General features: G+C 35.6%; 1 protein-coding gene across 2 annotated transcripts in view; it reads left to right on the top strand.

The window, feature by feature from the left end:
* LOC131155139 (protein DWD HYPERSENSITIVE TO UV-B 1) overlaps positions 1 to 15,987 on the top strand; it is a 75,998-nt gene extending 60,011 nt beyond the window's left edge. For both annotated transcript variants that reach the window (XM_058108069.1, XM_058108070.1), the window contains 3 exons: positions 13,105 to 13,161; positions 15,374 to 15,430; positions 15,510 to 15,987. In XM_058108069.1, the coding sequence (XP_057964052.1) occupies positions 13,105 to 13,161; positions 15,374 to 15,430; positions 15,510 to 15,593 (198 nt within the window). In that variant the 3' untranslated portion in view covers positions 15,594 to 15,987. The remainder of the gene's footprint in view (positions 1 to 13,104; positions 13,162 to 15,373; positions 15,431 to 15,509) is intronic.
* Positions 15,988 to 19,480: the final 3,493 nt, after the last annotated feature.

Genomic DNA, 19,480 nt, shown 5'->3' with positions numbered 1-19,480 from the left:
ACTTACATGAGACTTCTTATAAACTATAGCTTTCTAAGTACTATGTCTTCATGCATTTGCTTCCATCTGTTGTGTCTGTCTTGACTTCTTTCTTCAATAGACTTTAGCTTCATCAAATCTTCTATCTTTAAGTCCAAGCTTTTAATGGCACTCTTCAAACACTTTGATCTTGATCTTCTATGAAAGCATTTGAGTCCTGAAACTTCACTTAACCAAATATGTTAAGTACCCTTGATTTGTTATCATCAAAATAAGATTTTAAGCCTTGTTAGGCCAACAATCCATTAGGACTTCTATCACTTTGGTGAGTTAATTAGTGGTAGTGGCACATGACTAAGGTTCTACCACTTCTTTCTCATTACCTAAAAGTGATGGTCCTTGAATGGCTTAGTTAATCAAATTCCTTTCATCTAAATTAGAAAGGTTGGGGATGATGACCATTTAAAGGGTTTCCACCACTTTGCCTATTTTTACTAGAGGATGGAGGCTATGATAAACTTAATATACATCGAAAGAAATCCTATCTTTTTAGCCCACAATTCCAATCAACAAAAGGAAAGTCCAAAAAGTAAATGTTTTCCAAAAATCTATACTTTCCTCCCTAAAAAAATTCTCCCAAATAAATTAGAACAAGAATTAAATACTCTTTTAGTGGGCCCTAAGGTTGCACCTAGAGTACCTTAAGCAAGGAAGATGATATGAGAGGCGGTGACATCCATGACTCCATTTCCCTTTTCCATGGAGTTGAGTCTAGTTGTGATAATGCATTGCTGCTCACAAATGGTAGGAAGTTGTTCACTAGCTCATTACATCTATGGCTCCTTCTCAGTGAACTCATTTACGTGATTATCCTTTGCATCAAAATCTGAACTTCTTTATGTAAGTTTTTGGTTTTTTTTTTTTTTTTGGGGGGTGGGGGGTGGGGCGCTGTAAGTTTCAAGAGAAAGTGAGGTAAATATGATACCCAACCTACTTCCACACAATTGGTTGTCTAGGGCAAGCATTATGTATGTGGTCTTAGCTCTACAATTGGGAGATTGTTTTTATTACTTGAACCTCTGACCTTCAAGTTTGCAGATAACATCCTTACTGTTGGGTCAAGGCTTATTGTCACAAGCCAAGTTTTTTCATGACATTATGTTTACCTATAACCGCTTGTTTGGTGTACGTGGGATGGGTAACCATTATATAAATTGTAGTGTAGGTTTTATTCTTTGAATAAGATGATGCCTTGGTTAAAAATGGGAGCATGACTCCTCAGTTTGTATAATGTTTCCTAGTGCTAAGAGATAGAATAACATAAAAAGCACTTTATGGGAGGGTGAATGTTCATCAATCTTTATAAAACTCACTAGCTATTGTAAAAATATTTAGCCTACCTGCCTCCCTTAATAAGCACACATTGCCTATGGGCGTGTGAACAATGAATTAAGTTGCTCTATAGTTTCCCATGTGACTTTTGTCTATTTTCATGTTTGCTTACTGCTTCCACTTCATTTGCATTTGATGGATGTGAATTTGATCATGTGGTGACACCACAGTATAGTCTCAATTGACTAGCTAAGCAAGTATGCTATAACTAGTGCCGCACAACCCTTCACAATGTGAGAGTTGTTCGGCCTGTAACAATTGGTATTAGAGCTTGGTTAAGTTTTTTGAGATTTTGTTGCCTTTACATCATGGGATAGTGTGAAGCATTGGTTGGAGAACCATGTTGTGCACCAATACCAAGAGAGTTGATGAGGTTGCCTGAGACAGTGAACAATGTGGCCATGGAGATGGCCCGACTTTCTGAATGTGTTCATGCATTGGAGGGATCACAAAAACATCAACAGGGTTCTATTTTGGAATTGTCTAAGAACTTTTGTGCTACAATAGAAGCTTTACAAATCCAGATGGATGAGCTTACCGCTAAGATGAAATTGATGATTCGTGCTGCAATTCTACAGTAATAGAGTACAAGGGTTCTAGGATCTTGTGCGTATGGGTTTGGTCGCGATGCTAAGGAGTTGGGGAACTTATTTGACATGGAGGAATACTTTCATGCAATGGGGACCAACTCAGTGGAGGCGAAATTATTCATGGCGACTCTTTAATCTAGTCTCAAATTCTTGTAGTGTGGAGCTACTATTCCTTGTTGATGTTTATTCTTATGTTCTTCGTGCTTCCTCCAGTACATATTCCTCAGCCACTGCTTTTGGAGTTCCAACTTATAGATTTGAGAAGAGTGCTTTCATTGCTTTTGTTACACAAGGTGATTTTGGTTTCTCACCAAACAATCATAGAAGTTCTTAGGGTAGTTTTAGTGGTGGTCATGGGAGGGATCAATGCGGCAGAGGTCCCCCTTGGAAGCGCACTCATTGTGAAGAAGGAGGTCACCTAATCAAGTAGTTTTGGGATTTTAATGGTAAGTCACCATGCGTTGCCATGCAGCCACTACAGATTCTACACTTTTGGGCATGATTGGAGAGCAGTGTATTGTATCTATGTTAGGGGAAGAGTATTCCAAGTTCTAGCAATATCAAGCATATCAAATTCTCAACAAGCTTATCTTCCCATTGCATCTCTTGCTTGGATAGGTAACCTTATAACTTGCTTGTCATCCATTATTTCTCACATTAGTCTTGGTTTATAGATTCAGTACTATTGATCATATAACAGGTATCACTAATTTCTTTTCCACCATCCAATACTCCAAAAGCCTGCCTCATGTTACCTAGCTAATGAGTCCGCTACTGCTGTAAAGGGAATAAGGACAGTAAATCCTACTCCCAATGTTTCTTTTTCTTTTGTTTTGTATATCTCCAAGTTCCCTTTCAATCATTTACCTTCTATCACCTGCATTAATGCTACTACACTCCAAATCCATTTCCATCTTGGTCATCCATCATTATAAAAGTTAAACCAACTAATTCCTACCTTGAGTTTTGTGTCTAGTCAGTGTGATTTTTGTTAGTTCGGAAAGCATCATTATGTTCCATTTACTTCTCGAGTCAATAAATGGGCAATAAGGCATTTCATGTTAGTTCATTATGATGTTAGAGGAAGTTGAGTTGTGTAAGTTGCATTTTCGATACTTCATAACTTTTGTTGAGGATCATTCAAGGATGACTTGGCTTTATTTAATGAAGGATTGTTTGGAGTTGTTTCATATCTTGTGTGCCTTTTGTTTTGAAATAAAGACTCAATTTGATTTATTTGTTCAAATACTTCATAGTGATAATGCTAAGGAGTATTTCAATACAAAATTAATTACCTATATGACTACATTTGATATTGTTCATAAGTCATCATGTACCCACACTCCATAACAAAATGGAGTTGTAGAGAGGAAAAATAGGCATATCCTCGAAAGCACCTATACCTTAATTTACCATATGAATATTCCTAGTGCGTTTCAGAGTGATATTTTACTTACTACCTACTTTCTTATCAATAGAATGCCATCCTTGGTTCTTGGTGGAAAAATTCCTTACTCTATTTTCTTCCCAAAAGCTCCTCTATTTTCTTTACCTCCTCATATATTTGGGCGTGTCTACTTTTTTTCATGAGCTAACCCTTAGGATGTATAAGTTGGATACCCGTTCTATAAATGTATCTTTTTGAGCTAGTCATATACTTAAAAGGTATATTGTTGTTATAGTCCTACCTTGTGTTGTTTCTTTGTCTCTGCTAATGTTCCCGTCTTTGAGTCTAAACCATACTATTCTAAGTCTTTGAGCTCTTTTGACCTCGATGAACGCTTCCCCTACCTAATTTTTTTTTATTCTTACATCCTATCTCTTCCTAGTCATTCACTTGCATCTTCATCTAGTTTGAGTTCTTCTCATTTCTTTTTGATCATCCTAATTTGCAAGTGCATGCATGACGGCGGCCCAAGGGAGGAGAGCCTTATCTACCTTAAACTACTACGCCTTTGGTTTCCTCACTTGACAATCCTATCTCCTAAGATGTTGATCTTTCTATTGTTGTTTGGAAAGGTAAGCCCACTTGTATACAACATCCCATCTCTACTTTCGTCTACTATGATTTCTAATCACCCTTGCATTATTGATTTATTGGTACACTTTCTTATGTTGCTATTCTTTAGTTTGTTTGTGAGGCCTTGGCCCATTTTGGTTGGAGGATTTTAGTGATTAAAGAGATGCGTGCATTACGGGATAATGGTACTTAGGAATTGGTACCTCTTCCTCTTGATAAATCTATGGTTCGTTGTGGCTGGGTGTGTACGATGAAGGTCAATCTTGATGGTTCTATGGCCTATTTGAAGGTTTGCCTTGTTGCTGAGGGATACACTTATTCGGACCATTCTCCTCAGTCGCTAAACTTGCCTTTGTTTGTTTGTTTATCTCCTTAGCCATCAAGTGTCATTGGCCTATGCATAAGTTGGATGTGAAGAATGCATTCCTATATGATGATCTTAATGAGGAGGTCTATATGGAGCAACCACTTGGGCTTATAGCCCTGGGGGAGTTAGGCTTACTTTGTTTGCTCAAGAAATATTTGTGTGGTCTAAAGTAATCCCCTATAGCATGGTTTGGATGATTCAGTACTATAGTACTTGAGTTTGGCCTTTAATGGTGCACAGTATATCATTTTGTACTTTATCATCATTCTCCATCTAGTAGGATTCTTCTTGTTCTAATTATTAATGATGATGGTGATCAAGGTATCCAACGCATACATACATTTTACAAGCTAAATTCCAAAGATTTAAGACCATTGAAATACATCTTGGATATAAAGTGTCCAAGTCTCGCATGGTAACTATTTTGTCACAGAGGAAGCATGTTCTTGACCTCTTGGATGAGACTATTGTCAATACACCCATGGGTCCTAACAGTAAGTTAGTTCTAGATATAGGTGATTTGTTGATTGACCTTGGATGATATCAGAGACTTGTTAGAAGGTTGAACCTTCTCATAGTTTTTTGACCGAATGTATCTTTCGCAACAAGTGTTGTGATCCAAATTCTTGATTCTCCAATAACAAGTTACTAGAATGTTGTAATTCGCATCTTTGGATATCTTAAAGGCGTACCTAAGAGAGATCTCTTATATTCAAGGATATACAGATGCAGATTGGGCTGGGTCACCTTTCGACAGACAATCTGCAATTGGGTATTGAATTTTTGTTGGTGTAACTTGGTATCCAGATAGAGTAAGAAATTGAATGTAGTGGCCTAGTTAAGTGCTGAGTTAGAGTATTGCGCTATAGCTCACATTACATGTGAACTTGTTTGGTTTATGAACATGTTAGAAGAACTTGGTTTTTACATTCTTGTTCCATTGAGCTGAAGTGTGATAATCAAGTTGCTACTCATATCACCTCCAACCCAATTTTCTGTGAACCCGCAAAACATATTGAAGTTGATTGTTACTTTGTCAAGGAAAAACTTGCACAAAAGCTCAATATAACTTCTCATGTGAAGTCTAAATTGCAACTTGCAGACTTAATTACAAAAGCTTTTTTGGGGGTGGGGGGGTGTTCTCATGTTAAATTCATTTGTAACAAGCTAGGAGCTTATGATATCTATGCTCCAGCTTGAGGTGGAGGGTTGCTGGTTATTTTTGGTCATTTAGCATGTTTATTGGTATTTTAGTAGGCAATAGTTAGTGAGGGTATTGTGGTCATTGTTATGTGCTTGATATTGCTAGATTACCACTTTACCTAAAAGCTTGAGCTCTTAGGTTGTGGGCCAACAATGTATATCAAGCTTTAACAGTCCCCCGCGCATGCAGCCCAACAACACGAGGACAGATAATTACAGGGAATATAATAAATTTTTAAAACACCACACAATTAATGCAGGCAACTAGAGTAGAACCTAGTACCTCTTGGTAGCCAGCTTTGATACCATGTTAGGTTACCACTTTACCTAAAGGCAGTTCTTAGGTTGTGGACCAACAATGTATATCAAGCTTTAATAGATATATTTTATAAAGAGAGGGTGAGATCTATCATGGTGATTAGATCTTTCAAATCACCAAATACTTCAACAGGATTGAATCATGATGTGTTGCTATAGTGGCTTTTCTATGGTTCTGGAGTGTGGACTGATGAAGTTCATCGTATGTTTTTTATTTTATTTATTTATTTATTTATTTTGTGTTTGCTTGTTTGTTTTTGTGCTTTGTGTTGTTGACTTCTTCTTCTTGTTGTTTTTTTTTTTTTTTCTTATGGCTATGGGAAGAGAATTTCATGAGATTAGATAGTGATTTTTTGACCATGCCTTTTGGCAAAGAAAAGGACACATTCAGAGGAAAAAGAAACATGTGTGGTATGAAACCATCTTTTCAAGTTGAGCTGGCTTTTTTTAGTGATCCAATTAACAATAGAAGCTGATTGGCAGTGTCGATTGGAGAAAGGTTCCACTTTAGCAGTTGAGTTGGTTACTTTGTTTGCACATGTTCGCTCAAAAGAATTAACATTATACTGAAGCACATTTTCAAAGACTTATCTGTAAAACCTTCTTCTCGGTGCAAGTGAAAAACAGTCCTTATGAACACGTCTCTATTTTTTTTTTTTTGCTTCTTTCTAGGCATGCGTCTCTTTGCTTTACCTTTTCAATTAATTTTTTATTAAGCTCATGGCACATGCAGGCATGAAAAACAACTCAAATGAGCACTCCTAGAAATCACTGATTAGTTGAATGAGCCCATCCCTTTAGTCCAACATTTATTGGTTGATTTGATTGGGGGCTCCTGCATTACCTACATGGTTGTTAACATTGTGATCTAGGCCATATGATCTCACAATCTTCAAATCCTTCTTTTCCAAAAAATCCTGAACCTACAAAGAATCGCCAATTAGGATGGCAGTAGGATTGATAGGAGTGGTGGGATCAATAGGATTTTTAATAAGAACACAAAGATCCTTCATTTATATTTTAAAAATTTTTACCAAGTTGTCTTACAGGCTTGGTTTTTGTCCTCTATTAGCTTATGCATGAAATGGACAACTCAGGAACTGATGTGGTTTATTTTATATTAACGAAACTATGTTTGGAAATTTTATTTTTAGTTCATTTATGAATATTAAGTGGTGCAAACTTTAATTGTTAAGAATGAAGATAGATAATGCATCAATGCATTTGACAATAAAAATGATAATGATAATGATGGTGATGATTTTATTGAAGGGCTGGATGAAGTCATTGATGATGCTCTTTGTGATACTAATAAGAAAAATTGTAGCTTGGATGCTAACATTAATAATAATAAGCTAGCTTCATAGTTTGGCTTTGTCTGCTGAGACTCAAAAATGAAAAAAAATAAAATAAAAAAAATGAGTATTCATGTTGTACGGTTGTTTGTTGACTAATTTATTGAAAATTATGTTCTTTTTTTTATAAATATTGTTGATGGTTATCTTAGTTATTTAGAATTGTTAGTGTGTGTTATGTTAACTAGTGAGAGTTCTTAAGGGCATTATGTTCATGGTATGCACTTTGACATATGTTATAAATAAGGGGTGAGACCTATCATTGTGATTAGGTCCTCCATTTTACCCAATTATTCAACATCGTATCAGAGCGTGATTCTGAGACATCAACCCTAATTGTCACAGCCACCATCAAAACTGAAGCCTAAAACCCTAAATCCGCTGCATGTCTACCATTGTAGAAGAATTTCCAGCAACATATAGCCCTAACAAATAGCTAGCAGTTGCCGGAAGCCAGAGCAGTCGCCAGAAAATTCCTGGGTGACACTGCCAATTCAGGAACCCAAAATCCACAATAGATTTTGCAAAAACAACAGCAGTCACCCACAGACACAGCTGATCTGCCCCCACTGAAATCTCATCTCCAGCAGCTTCCCCACGCACCCTCATGCACCAGTCAAAGGCTGCCAGGGCCGACCCCATGCACAGGCGCATGAAGCCAATTTCAAGTATGTTTCTGGCCTGAATTTTTCTAGCAGGGATCAGATCCCTCTATAATATTATTGAAGTTTTTCATTATGTTTTTGGTCCAAAAATCTCACCTTTTTTAGTTCCTCATTTACAACATTCAAGGATTGGTTGTTTGATGCTTCTTGAAGCTGTTTGTCAATGTTTATTGAGTTTATTACTTTATTGAGCCTGAAATAGTGGTATTTGGTGTGTTTTTTATTTGTATGTTGTGGGCTTGTGGTTTGCATCAGTTTTCGAAGGTTGTGTATGTTAGGATTGAGTAGGTGAATTCAAAAAACATGTTACTCGCTGTGTATTTTTGATTTGCTGCTCTATCGAGGTTGTATTTAGGTTAGGAGGGAGTTCCCCAATCCCAAAAGTGTGTATCTGTGGTCAGTTATTTGTTTGAGTGAACAACATACTATAGCTGTTTTAGAGGAAGAGTATTTAAAGTTCTTGTCGTATCAGGCATCCCAACAAGCATCTCACCACATTGCGTTTTTTGCTCAGAAAAGTAACCATACCATTTGTAAGTCATCCGATTTCTCTCCCACTTGTCCTTGGGTTATCGACTCTGCTGCTACTGACCATATGACAAGTGTCACCAACTTCTTTTCTACTCTCTAGCATGCTACAAATCTACCTCAAGTTGCCCTTGCTGATGGGTCCAATAATTCTGCTGAGGGAATAGGAATAGTAAATCCTACTCCCTTCATCCTTCTTTCTTCTATTCTCTACAGCCCTAAATCCCTCTCTAATCTCATGTTAGTTAGTAACATTACAAAGTCAATAAATTGCTTTGTAACCTTTTTTCCCTATTTTTTTCTTATTCAGGATCTGAAGACGAGGAAGATAATTGGCACAAGATGTGAGGTTGGTGGACATTACTACTTTAAGTCGCTCTTTTCTCCTATTTCATGTAGTGTCGCTCCCACACCACATCAAATCCATTTTTGCCTGGTTATCCATCATTGGACAAGTTAAAATAGCTAGTTCCTACTTGAGTTTTGTGTCTAACCTCGACTGCGAGTCTTGTTAGTTAGGAAAACATCATTGTGTTCCCTTTGCCTCCTGAGTCAATAAAAGAGTCGTTAGCCCTTTTATGTTAGGACATTCAGATGTTTGGAGTCCTAGTCAAAGTTGGGGTTTCAATATTTTGCCACTTTTGTCGATGACTACTCCAGAATCACTTGGTTGTATTTATGAAAGATCGTTCTAAATTGTTTAATATCTGTTGTGCCTTTTGTTCTCAAATAAAGACTCGGTTTGATATGTGAGTCCTTCATATATCACAGGGTACTTCGGTATTCAATTCATTATCTATATGACAAAATTTGGCATGATCGATCAATCATCATGTGCCCACACTCCTTAACAAAATGGAGTTGTGGAGTAGTAAAACAGCTATATTCTTGAAGTCACTAAAACCCTTTTGTATCAAATGAATGTCCCCGAAGCTTTTTGGAATGATGTTGTGCTCACCACTTACTCTTTTATCAATAAAATGCCATCTTTTGCCCTTGGTGGTAAAATCCCATATTCAATTATCTTCCCTGAAGCTCCTTTGTTCTCCCTTCCTCCTTGTATATTTTGTGTGTCCTTTGTTCATCAGTTAAATCTAGGAAGGGATAAATTGTATCCTTATGCTATTCCTGTACTAAAAAGGATATTGATGTTACAGTCCCAATTTACATCGATTCTTTGTCTCTACTAATGTCACCTTTTTTGAGTCTACACCGTACTATTTTGATACCTTGAGTTTTGTTGACCTTGATGAGTCTCTTCCTCTGCCTAGCCTTCTCATCCTAACTTATTTCCTTCGTCTAATCTTCCTACATCTTCATATAGTTTGAGTTCTTCTCGTCGCTTGGATCATCCCAATTTGCAAGTGTAGACACGACAACTCAAGGGAGGAGAGCCTCCTCTAGCTTCCACTTCTATGCCTCCGGTTCCCTCATCAGATGATCCTCTTCCCCAAGTAGTTGATCTTCCTATTGTCATTAGAAAAGGTAAATGCACTTGTACCCAACATCCAATCTCCAATTTTGTTTCTTATGATTTCCTATCACCCTCATACTACTTTTTTGTTTGTACCTTGTCTTCTATTGCTCTTCTCAAGTCTATTTTTGAAGCCTTGTCCCATGTTGGGTATAGGAATGCAATGACAGAAGATATGCATGCTCTATAGGATAATGATACTGAACACTTGGTACATCTTTCTCTTGATAAGTTTGTGGTTGGTTGTCGTTGGGTGTACACTGTGAAGGTTAATCTAGATGGTTCCTTGGTTCAATTAAAAAAGACCTGCCTTATTGCTAAAGGATATACTCAAGTGTATGGCCTAGACTATTCGAACACATTCACCCTTATAGACAAACTTGCCTCAGTATGTTTGTTCATCTCCTTGGCCCCCTACACTAGTTAGATGTGAGGGATGCTTTCCCATATGGTGATCTTCAAGAAGAGGTCTATATGGGGCAGCCACTTGGGTTTGTTGCTCAGGGGGAATCAAGCTTAGTGTGTCAACTCAAGAAGTCACTATATGGTTTAAAATAGTCTCTGAGGGCATGGTTTGGTTGCTTCAGTGTTGTAGTACTAGAGTTTGGCCTTCAAGTGCAGAGTTCATTCTCTATTTTATCATCATACTCAATCGAGAAGGATTCTGCTTATTGTGTATGTGGATGATATTGTGATTACTAGTGATGATGTTCAAGTTATACAAAGGCTAAAACATTTCCTGCGAACTAAGTTTCAGACAAGGAATTTGGGACCATAGAAGTACTTGGGTATAGAAGTATCGAGATCTCATTCCGGAACCATCTTGTCATAGAGGAAGTATGTTCTTGATCTTTTAGATGAGACAGGACTGTTTGAATCCAAACTTGTTGATACACCTATGGATCCTAACAGTAACCTAATGCCAAATTTGGGTGGTTTGTTGTTAATTCTCTGAGAACAAGTCATTAGAGTGCAGTGATTCGCATCTTGAGATATCTCAAAGGAGAACCTAGGAGAGGTCTCATATATCAGGATCGAGGTCACACTCATATTTAGGAATAAATTGATGCAGATTGGGTTGGGTTACCTTCTGATAGAAGATCTTTAGCTGGGTATTGCATCCTTGTTTGTGGAGATATGGTTTCTTGGAGGAGTAAGAATCAAAATGTGGTGGCCAGGTCAAGTGCAAGGTTAGAGTATAGGGCCATGACTCAGACTATATGTGAACTTGTTCGGCTAAAGAACATGTTGGAAGAACTGGCACATTCACAATCTATGGAGCTGAGGTATGATAAGCAAGCTGCCATTCATATTGCCTCCAACCCAATCTTCCATGAGCGGACAAAATACATTGAAGTTGATTGCTACTTTTGTTTAAGAGAAATTTGTGTAGAAGCTCATTACCACCACTCATGTGAAGTCTGATTTGCAGCTTGCTAATTTATTTATTAAACCCTTGGGGATGCTCATATTAAATTCATTTGTAACAATCTAGAAGCATGTGATATATATGCTCCAACTTGAGGGGGAGTGTTGATGGTTATCATAGTCATTTAGCATTGTTAGTGTGTGTGTTATGTTAACAAGTGAGAGTTAGTAAGAGCATTATGGTCATTGGTATGTACTTTGACATGTATTATACATAGAGGGAGAGACTATCATTGTGACTAGTCTTCCATTTTACCCAATTATTCAACAAGTATTTATTTCATTTCATTATAGATTGGTTTGATTGAGTTAAGAATGCAAGAATTTGAACATTTTTCCTTTTTGTCACATGAGGCTCTACCATAGTAAGAGGAATATTGAAGAAAAGGCTAAACTTGATGGTCAAGAAATCAATAGCGCTACTAGATGTAGATACCTTCGATCTATTATGCACATTGAAGGAGAAATTGAAGAAGATGTTATACATAGAGTTAAAGCAGAGTTGGTAAAATGGAAAAGTGCTTCGAGTGTGTTTTGTAATCATGGAATAACCTTAAAATTAAAAGGAAAGTTTTAGAGAACATCTAGAAGACCAACTAGCTATATGGATCAGAATGTTGTACAACAAAGAAACAATACATCCAAAACGTAAAAGTTGCCAAAATGAGAATGATAAGGTGGATGAGTGGTACAACATTAAGAGATAAATAAAAGAATGAACATATTCATAATAAGTTAGGGATATCACCTTTTGAAAATAAGATAAGGGAGAGAAGTCTTCAATGGTTCAAGCATTTGCAACATAGACCAAATAGTGCATCCATGAGAAGTGAGCTTGTTACTATTAGTGGCAGTAGAGGGATAGGAGTAGACCTAAAATAACTTTGAATGAAATGGTGAGTAAGGATTTAATAGCCCTTAGATTGTTAGAGGAAGTAGCTCACGATCATGTGAATTGGTGGAAAAGGATGTAGCTGATGTCACCTAATGGGACTCCGGAATATTTTTTTTTGTGTTGAGGGTAATAGGATACTTGTGATTTTTTGCACTAGTCAATGTGGTAGGTTTATGTTATAGAAATTTGTGAAAAGAATAGCACAAAAATGCAATTTTCATATTTATTTACATAGTTTGTAGAATCTTATGATCTTTGATCTGATCCTACAATCTAATCCTGCTATTAATCCTAGCGATCCTATGTAGGACTCAGATTTTAATAATATTGGTTATCTGTGTCTCCATTTGGGGGAGGGGGGGGGGGGGGGTTGTGCTTCATATAAGTTTACTGCTAGGACTCCCTCTAATCAAATCAATAATTGATAGAAGTTGACTGACCTGGCTTTTCAATGCCCCTTTGTCTCCTCATTTGTGCCCTACATCAGGACGTAATTGCACTCAACAATACCATGAAGAATAGAGAGATGCCATAAACATTGACCAATTTAGCCTACTCCATTATACCATCTACCATTTAAATCTCGCACTTCCATCCCCATGTATGGTATTGCAAACCACAGCATACCATGAACACGATAACACTGGTCTGTGTATTTTGAAATATTAAAGCTTTTATGCCAAAATAAAATTGATTTAATTGCAATAAATAGAGGTGATGAAATATGTTAAAAGGGTAGGTAAAGCACCAGGCGCTTCTTCTGCAGTTATTAAGTCTTTGTTGATCTTTTTCCAGATGTTTATCCTGGAAATGTTGTTATAAATTGTTTTATGTTCTATTTATTTGTTCTTCACAGAAAAATGACAGAATTAGTGCTTATTCAAATGCAGGGTAGAGGCTCAGGAACTTCAATGTTTGTGCAATCTTTGAGGGGTGATCCATTTAGAGTGAGTTCTGCATTCTATTAGACAGTAAGGTTTTCTTGGTAACTGACAAGGTAGATTTATGAAAGGTTTCGAAGTTCTTCCACTGCTGTCATGTTTTTCAGCAGAACAATGATACAGGTGGACAATTTTTTTTTTTTTTTTCCCAGGAAGTTTCCTAGAAATATCTGCTGGCTTCCTCCCCTTTGTCTTTTTTATTTTTTTATTTTAATGATTTATATCAAACATGAGAGTGGTGGGAGGCTTTTGGACTTTGGAGCCATTTCCTTGGTGTAGTTATACTGCACCAAACACTGTCAATTTATTTACTTTTACGAGATGTTGCGTTTGATGCTGAGATGCTTGATGCAGCACGCCCTTTATAACAAGGGTCTTAAATTTCAGTGTTGACTAAAATTTTGAGGCTAGAGAATTGCAGAAATTTTGATGTTGATGTCAATTTTGAAAAATAATGGAAATTACTAGTAAAGCATGGAATTTTTTTATGAAACTTTTGAAATTGTTGATAAACATAATAATTAAAGATTTAGAACTAAAATATTATAAATAAACATCAATGCACATATATGGTGTATAAGATGCAATATTATAATCTCAATTAATATGAATGAAATTCATAAACTCGTTGTATGTTTCTTATTTTACAAATACAGATCATTTGGACTCAAACAGTAAAATAAAATGTTGCAGCTAATGTCTAAGTTTAATTTTTCGAAACGTATAGTTCTTATCCTTCTTGTTTCAATTTTAAAAAACAAGATTAATTAAGAGATAGATTTCAATTTAGACTTTGAATCTCAAGTTTTAATTTTGGGTAAATTTTATTTTTGGTTAAAATTTTGTTAAAAATTTGAGATTTTGATAAATTTTGGATGATTTGTGGAAATTTCGATGGAAATTTTTTTGTAAGACAAATTGGCTGCTATATTGATTTTGAGGGTTGTGGAAAGGAGAAAATTCAAGGGAAATTATGAACATTTCGTGGAAATTTAAGACCACAGATTTCCATATAAAGAAAAACCTTATGGATATTGTTGATCTTTTTTTTTTTCCTCTCTATTTAGGTCTGATGAATTTTTCTACCTGTTTATGATGTGCATGTGCATTTTTTACATGTCCATCAATAATTATGACTTCGATTTTTTCCCTTGGCTAGTGTACTTGTTACTGTAGTTGAACTGATAAATTTCTGATAAATGACAGTAAAGTCCTTTCTTTAGTCAGCTTGACCTTGTTAAGTTCTTAATGACCATAATCTCTTTCATCCCAATTTGTAAAGCTCTCAATGTCCTTAATATTTTTCCAACCTTCTCCTTTGATGTATTTTCTGGTGAGTATTTTTTTGACAAGGCTAGTTTCAAGCATGAACCATACTTGTGACAAATAGAAAGGGGGTGTGGTGGCACGGAATGGAGTTCTTTGATTTATCTTACCCATACTAAACACTTCTTTTTTAGGAATTTTTGGATCAATTATGCTTATGATAGTGCTTGATTTTTACCTGCTTGGCATACTAGCTTTCTTCATTTAACATATACACTGGGCAACTCTTTTCAGTGGGACATTCAAACCACCTACAATACTGAGAAATGTCAATCACTCAAAATTCAAGAAAGCCTTATCCCAACCTGCTGAATTAAATTCTTGGGATACCTTTGAGCTTCTACAGTTATTTCTGATTGGAACTGAATGTAGAAAAATAAGAACTCAAAGACGGCATATTGAAGAGTTAATTATTATAGAATTTTGAAGTTATTTAGATAGCATAATACAAGGGCTAGGAAAAATTTCCTTCCAGGATCTTTTGGTTGCATCAACAGTCTTCAAAGTTGAGATATACCGAATTGGAGATATGCCCAATCATTTAATTGAATGGCCCACAAAAAGAACCTAATATCTCTTGCTTTATTGAATCCCAAATAAACAAAAAGTAAAAGCTCCCTTCCAAAACGAGAATGTGTTGGCCTAAACCATAGCACTGAGCAGGTGCAGGCATTAAGACCAGAATTTTCCCATCTAATTAACTATTGACATTATGCAAGAAAATATTCAGTACCCATGACAAGCTTCTATGGGTGCTGCTGTCCCCCCTTTTTTCCACACATACACACACAAAATGAAGAAGAAGAAGAAAAGTGATTCACTGTTGCCCTTATAACATTATGATATTATCAGATACTGTTTTAATAAATTTATGTGCATTCCTTGCTCCCAGGAATTCAACATGAGCATCTTAGCAACCTATCCTAGCTCACAATCTGAGATTGTCAAGGTATAGCTGCTTCTATTTCTTTCTTTACATTGAATTTTATAATTTTTAGTTGGCTAATACATTTTTGAGGTTCTTGTAGGTGAATTTGCTAGCATCAAGTGAGGAGGGCAATGCCCATGCTTTTAGTCGAAATCCTCGCCCATCTAACAGCATGGGAGGTTGATGTATTTGCTTGCACATACAAACATTATGTTCTCGTCTCCACACCATATTGATATGGCAAAATGACTGCTTGGCTGCGGGATCTGTAAATAATCTTCAGCATGTAATTTCAAATTCTGTATGTTGTAGTATGATGTATGAATACCGTAACATTGGAATTTCAATATCTACCTTCTTGTATAATTCATATTACGGGATGTATAATGTTGATGGTGCCCAGCTTGACTCCCAAAAATCCACCTTGTAACATCTTTAGCAAATGAAAGGTAGCAGAATCCATGATCATGGGCAAATTGTTGATCCTCATGTGGTGAGCACTGTGATATTTTGGCTTTTTTGGAATTCTTATATTTAGGAACTCATCAATTCGAAAGTAAAATGATTTGATCTGGATATATCCTGCATTGCAACACTGGATGAACTATATGATGTGCAACTGTGTGAGATATAATGGCAGCATGACATTGACAAGGGCAGGGGGTTCTAGTTGTTTGGTCATAAGTTTGAGCTCAGGTGTTGGTGACTATTTACAGATTTATGTGGTTGTGCTTGTCATGTTGTGAACATTTACGCTGCATTTGTCAATTCAGATTTGAATTTGTATGGGAACAAAACATAATCTAAAATCATGTTGAATTTATTTAAGATTTTAAATTTATGCTTTCAAATACTAGTGCATTACTATTATTCTCTGGAATTGGATCATTCTTGTCATGTTGTGCAGGTTGAAAGGCATTGAGTTGGATTTTGTGACTGTAATTCAAGTTTTGCAGCTAGGATGGTTTGAAGGATAGTTGGATGTTTTATAATTTTATTTGGTATGGAGGAATGAAATAGAATAAGAAAGAACGGAATTAAATTTATTTTCTTGAATTCACGATTTCATTTTATTCCTTTTTTATTTCATTTTGTAAGGTCTCTCTCTCTCTCTCTCTCTCTCTCTCTCTCTCCAAATTGAAGAGTCTCTTCAAAAATGGCATTCAACATATTGAAGAGTGTCATCCAAATTGATGTAGGGTGTTTCAACATATTGAAGAATCTCTATGGTTTGTGGATGGCTCCGCCATTTATCTCAATTTCTCTTGCTTAGTTTTCTTCTTCTCAAATTTGATATGGAAGAACTGTGTTCCTTCTCCCTCTTTGAGCCATTTTAGTCCAGATTTCAATATGTTCTCTAAAACTCATATCTTAGTGTGTTTTTTTGTTTTTTAAATTGAGATGAATTCTTCTTTTAAAAAAATATGGATATTTTTTACCCTATGTTTGGGAAGGTCTTAGATTTGAATTTGTCTTAAATTTTAAAAAAAATGTAATAAAATTGTATTGAAATTTGTCTAAATTCATCCAAATCTAAATCTAAGGTCTGAAATTCATTGTGTTTTTGTAGCCTAACTAATTCTTTCTCTTAAGTAATAAATTCTATTTTCATCTTGAGGAATATTTGGACAACAATTTGTAGCTTGGGTATAAATCTACCACCTTAGAGTTTTTTGAAGACTCGCAATCTCTTGTAAAGGAAGCTAGTTTGGAGTCTCAAGTTATCAATCAAGGAATTTGAGGTCTTATTTAACAATGTAAAATATTTTTCATTTCTTTTTAAATTTTAAAACAACTTGCTTTTCATCTTTCTATAATTTGTACAGGCAATTTATTATATATATTTTTTTGTTATTTTTCAAGTTTTCCATATATATATATATATATATATATATTAAAAATTAGAAAAAAAAAGTATTTTTCATAATTTTTTTTAGACTCTTAGTGAGTGTCAATGTCGCATTTTAACAAGATTTAAATAATTTTAGATATATTTGCTCCATCACTCCTTCCACTTTTTAGTTACTAAACTATTTGTATCACTTTCCCTACTAATATTAATATATAGTTAGTGAGACAACCCATTTTTTATCAACTACCTAGGCACATGCAAAGCTCCCCTAGATGCATTCAAAACAATCGCTTCGGATTGTAAAGAGATTATGGATTGAAAAGACACACACACACACACACACACATATATATATATATATATATATATATATATATATATATATATATGTATGTATGTGTATTTCAATCCATAATCTCCTTACAATCTAGGGGAGCTTTGCATGTGCCTAGGTAGGTAATGACTAAGATATATATATATATATATATCAAAGCCAAGCCTTAGTCACATCCTTTTAATATTCTTTGATCAATGATAAGTCATAACATTATAAAAAGTTGACCCTAAGATGGAATTTGCAATTGTTGGTATAAGCAGTGAATTTGGACACTCAATAAGATAGTTAGTCAGCCTACACCAAGAGAATCGGATAGGAATTGCATTGATGAAAGCTATAGCCCAAGAGATGTATTCAACTCTTAATACATAAATAGATACGTCTCTCACTCTTGTATGAATGCTTTTTTATGTGTTCAAAAACTATTTTTTATACTTTAGAACAATATTGACACCACCACTAGATAAAAGCTAATTTATGTCATCCACAAACTACCACACAGTAAAAATTGAAAAATGGTGATAATTATTGAATGAGAATGTATGCCCCTTGATTATTTTTAGAGTATGGAATGGGAAAGCACCCAACTCCGATAATACTTAATTTGATTTAATGAGAGAGGTCTATATGAATCAAACTAATGTTTAGGGGATTTTTTTCTTAATTAGCTTTTGCCAACTGACCTACAAAATTTGAGAATTGAAATCTTCTAAAAGTGGTTCTTATTTTAATTTGTAGAATTCTACAAAATTGAAAAGTTGTGCTTATTTCTTTTTCATAATCTTTTTTCATATTACACTAGTAATATAGTAACAATAACATGCCTTGTCATCTGCAGGGCTTTAGGGTGGGAACTGTGGGGCATGGGATTAGTCTTTGCTGCGATGCATCCCAGGGTAATCTGGTAGATGCCGGCTAAGTAACCCAAAAAATAACATATCTTATCATATTGAAATTTAATTAAAAGCATAGGCTCAAGATATTTTATATTAATAATTTTAAGTTAGTGTTTAGTAGTATGAATTTGTTTCCATCTTACATTTGTGTTTACGTATGTGTATGTGGGCGATCATTTAATTTCAGTCTACATTATATTTTAGTCCAAATTCATAAAAAATTAGATCTAAAACTTAACTATTGAAAGTGGTCAAATATAAGATAATCTAAAACAATTTTATGTACAATAGTTTTAAGTTAGTGGTTGGCAATTTATAATAAGATATAATTTTTTTTCTTTTATTTCACTACCAACTTCTTTTATTAATTATAATCACTCGGAAAATGGTCATTTCACAAACATGAAACACTCATCGCTAGCTTAAAAACAAAACCCTTCAAAACTCCAAATCGCTAGCTGTATAAAGATTCCTTTCTGAGCTTCCTCTCTCCAACCCGATAACCATGAAGACCTTCGAGAAAAGTTTTAAAAACAAGTGACACGCAGATCCACCTGGCGAGTAAGCGAAACGAATATGTATAACAATGGTAAATTGGTAATGGTAATGGTAATGGTACCACACGCAAGCATGGGCATGGCTGTAGGGCTGCCTGCCCACGTCCATCGGTTCTATATCACTGGATGCTTATGGATATGGATGGGCATGCATGGCCATGGGCACATATATACATAATGCATATGATATAGATCCAATGACCGGCAGCTGGCTAGCAGCACGCATGCAGCAAGTGCGAGCAGTCACTTGTACAAACTTACACAGGACCTTCAAAGCAACCTTCCCCACTTGCAGAGACACTGTAGGGCATGCTGCCCCAAACCCACGTGCCTCCCGTCCCCATCGCACACCAACGCAGCTAGCTGGCACCCCCAGCTCGCTAGCTGTTAAATTAATTAGATATATATCTACAGCACCAAGTATGCCTT

The sequence above is a fragment of the Malania oleifera genome, chromosome 5, assembly GCF_029873635.1.
Source record: "Malania oleifera isolate guangnan ecotype guangnan chromosome 5, ASM2987363v1, whole genome shotgun sequence".
In the NCBI taxonomy this organism is placed as follows: Eukaryota; Viridiplantae; Streptophyta; class Magnoliopsida; order Santalales; family Ximeniaceae; genus Malania; species Malania oleifera.
This window is presented reverse-complemented; position numbering and strand designations above follow the sequence as displayed.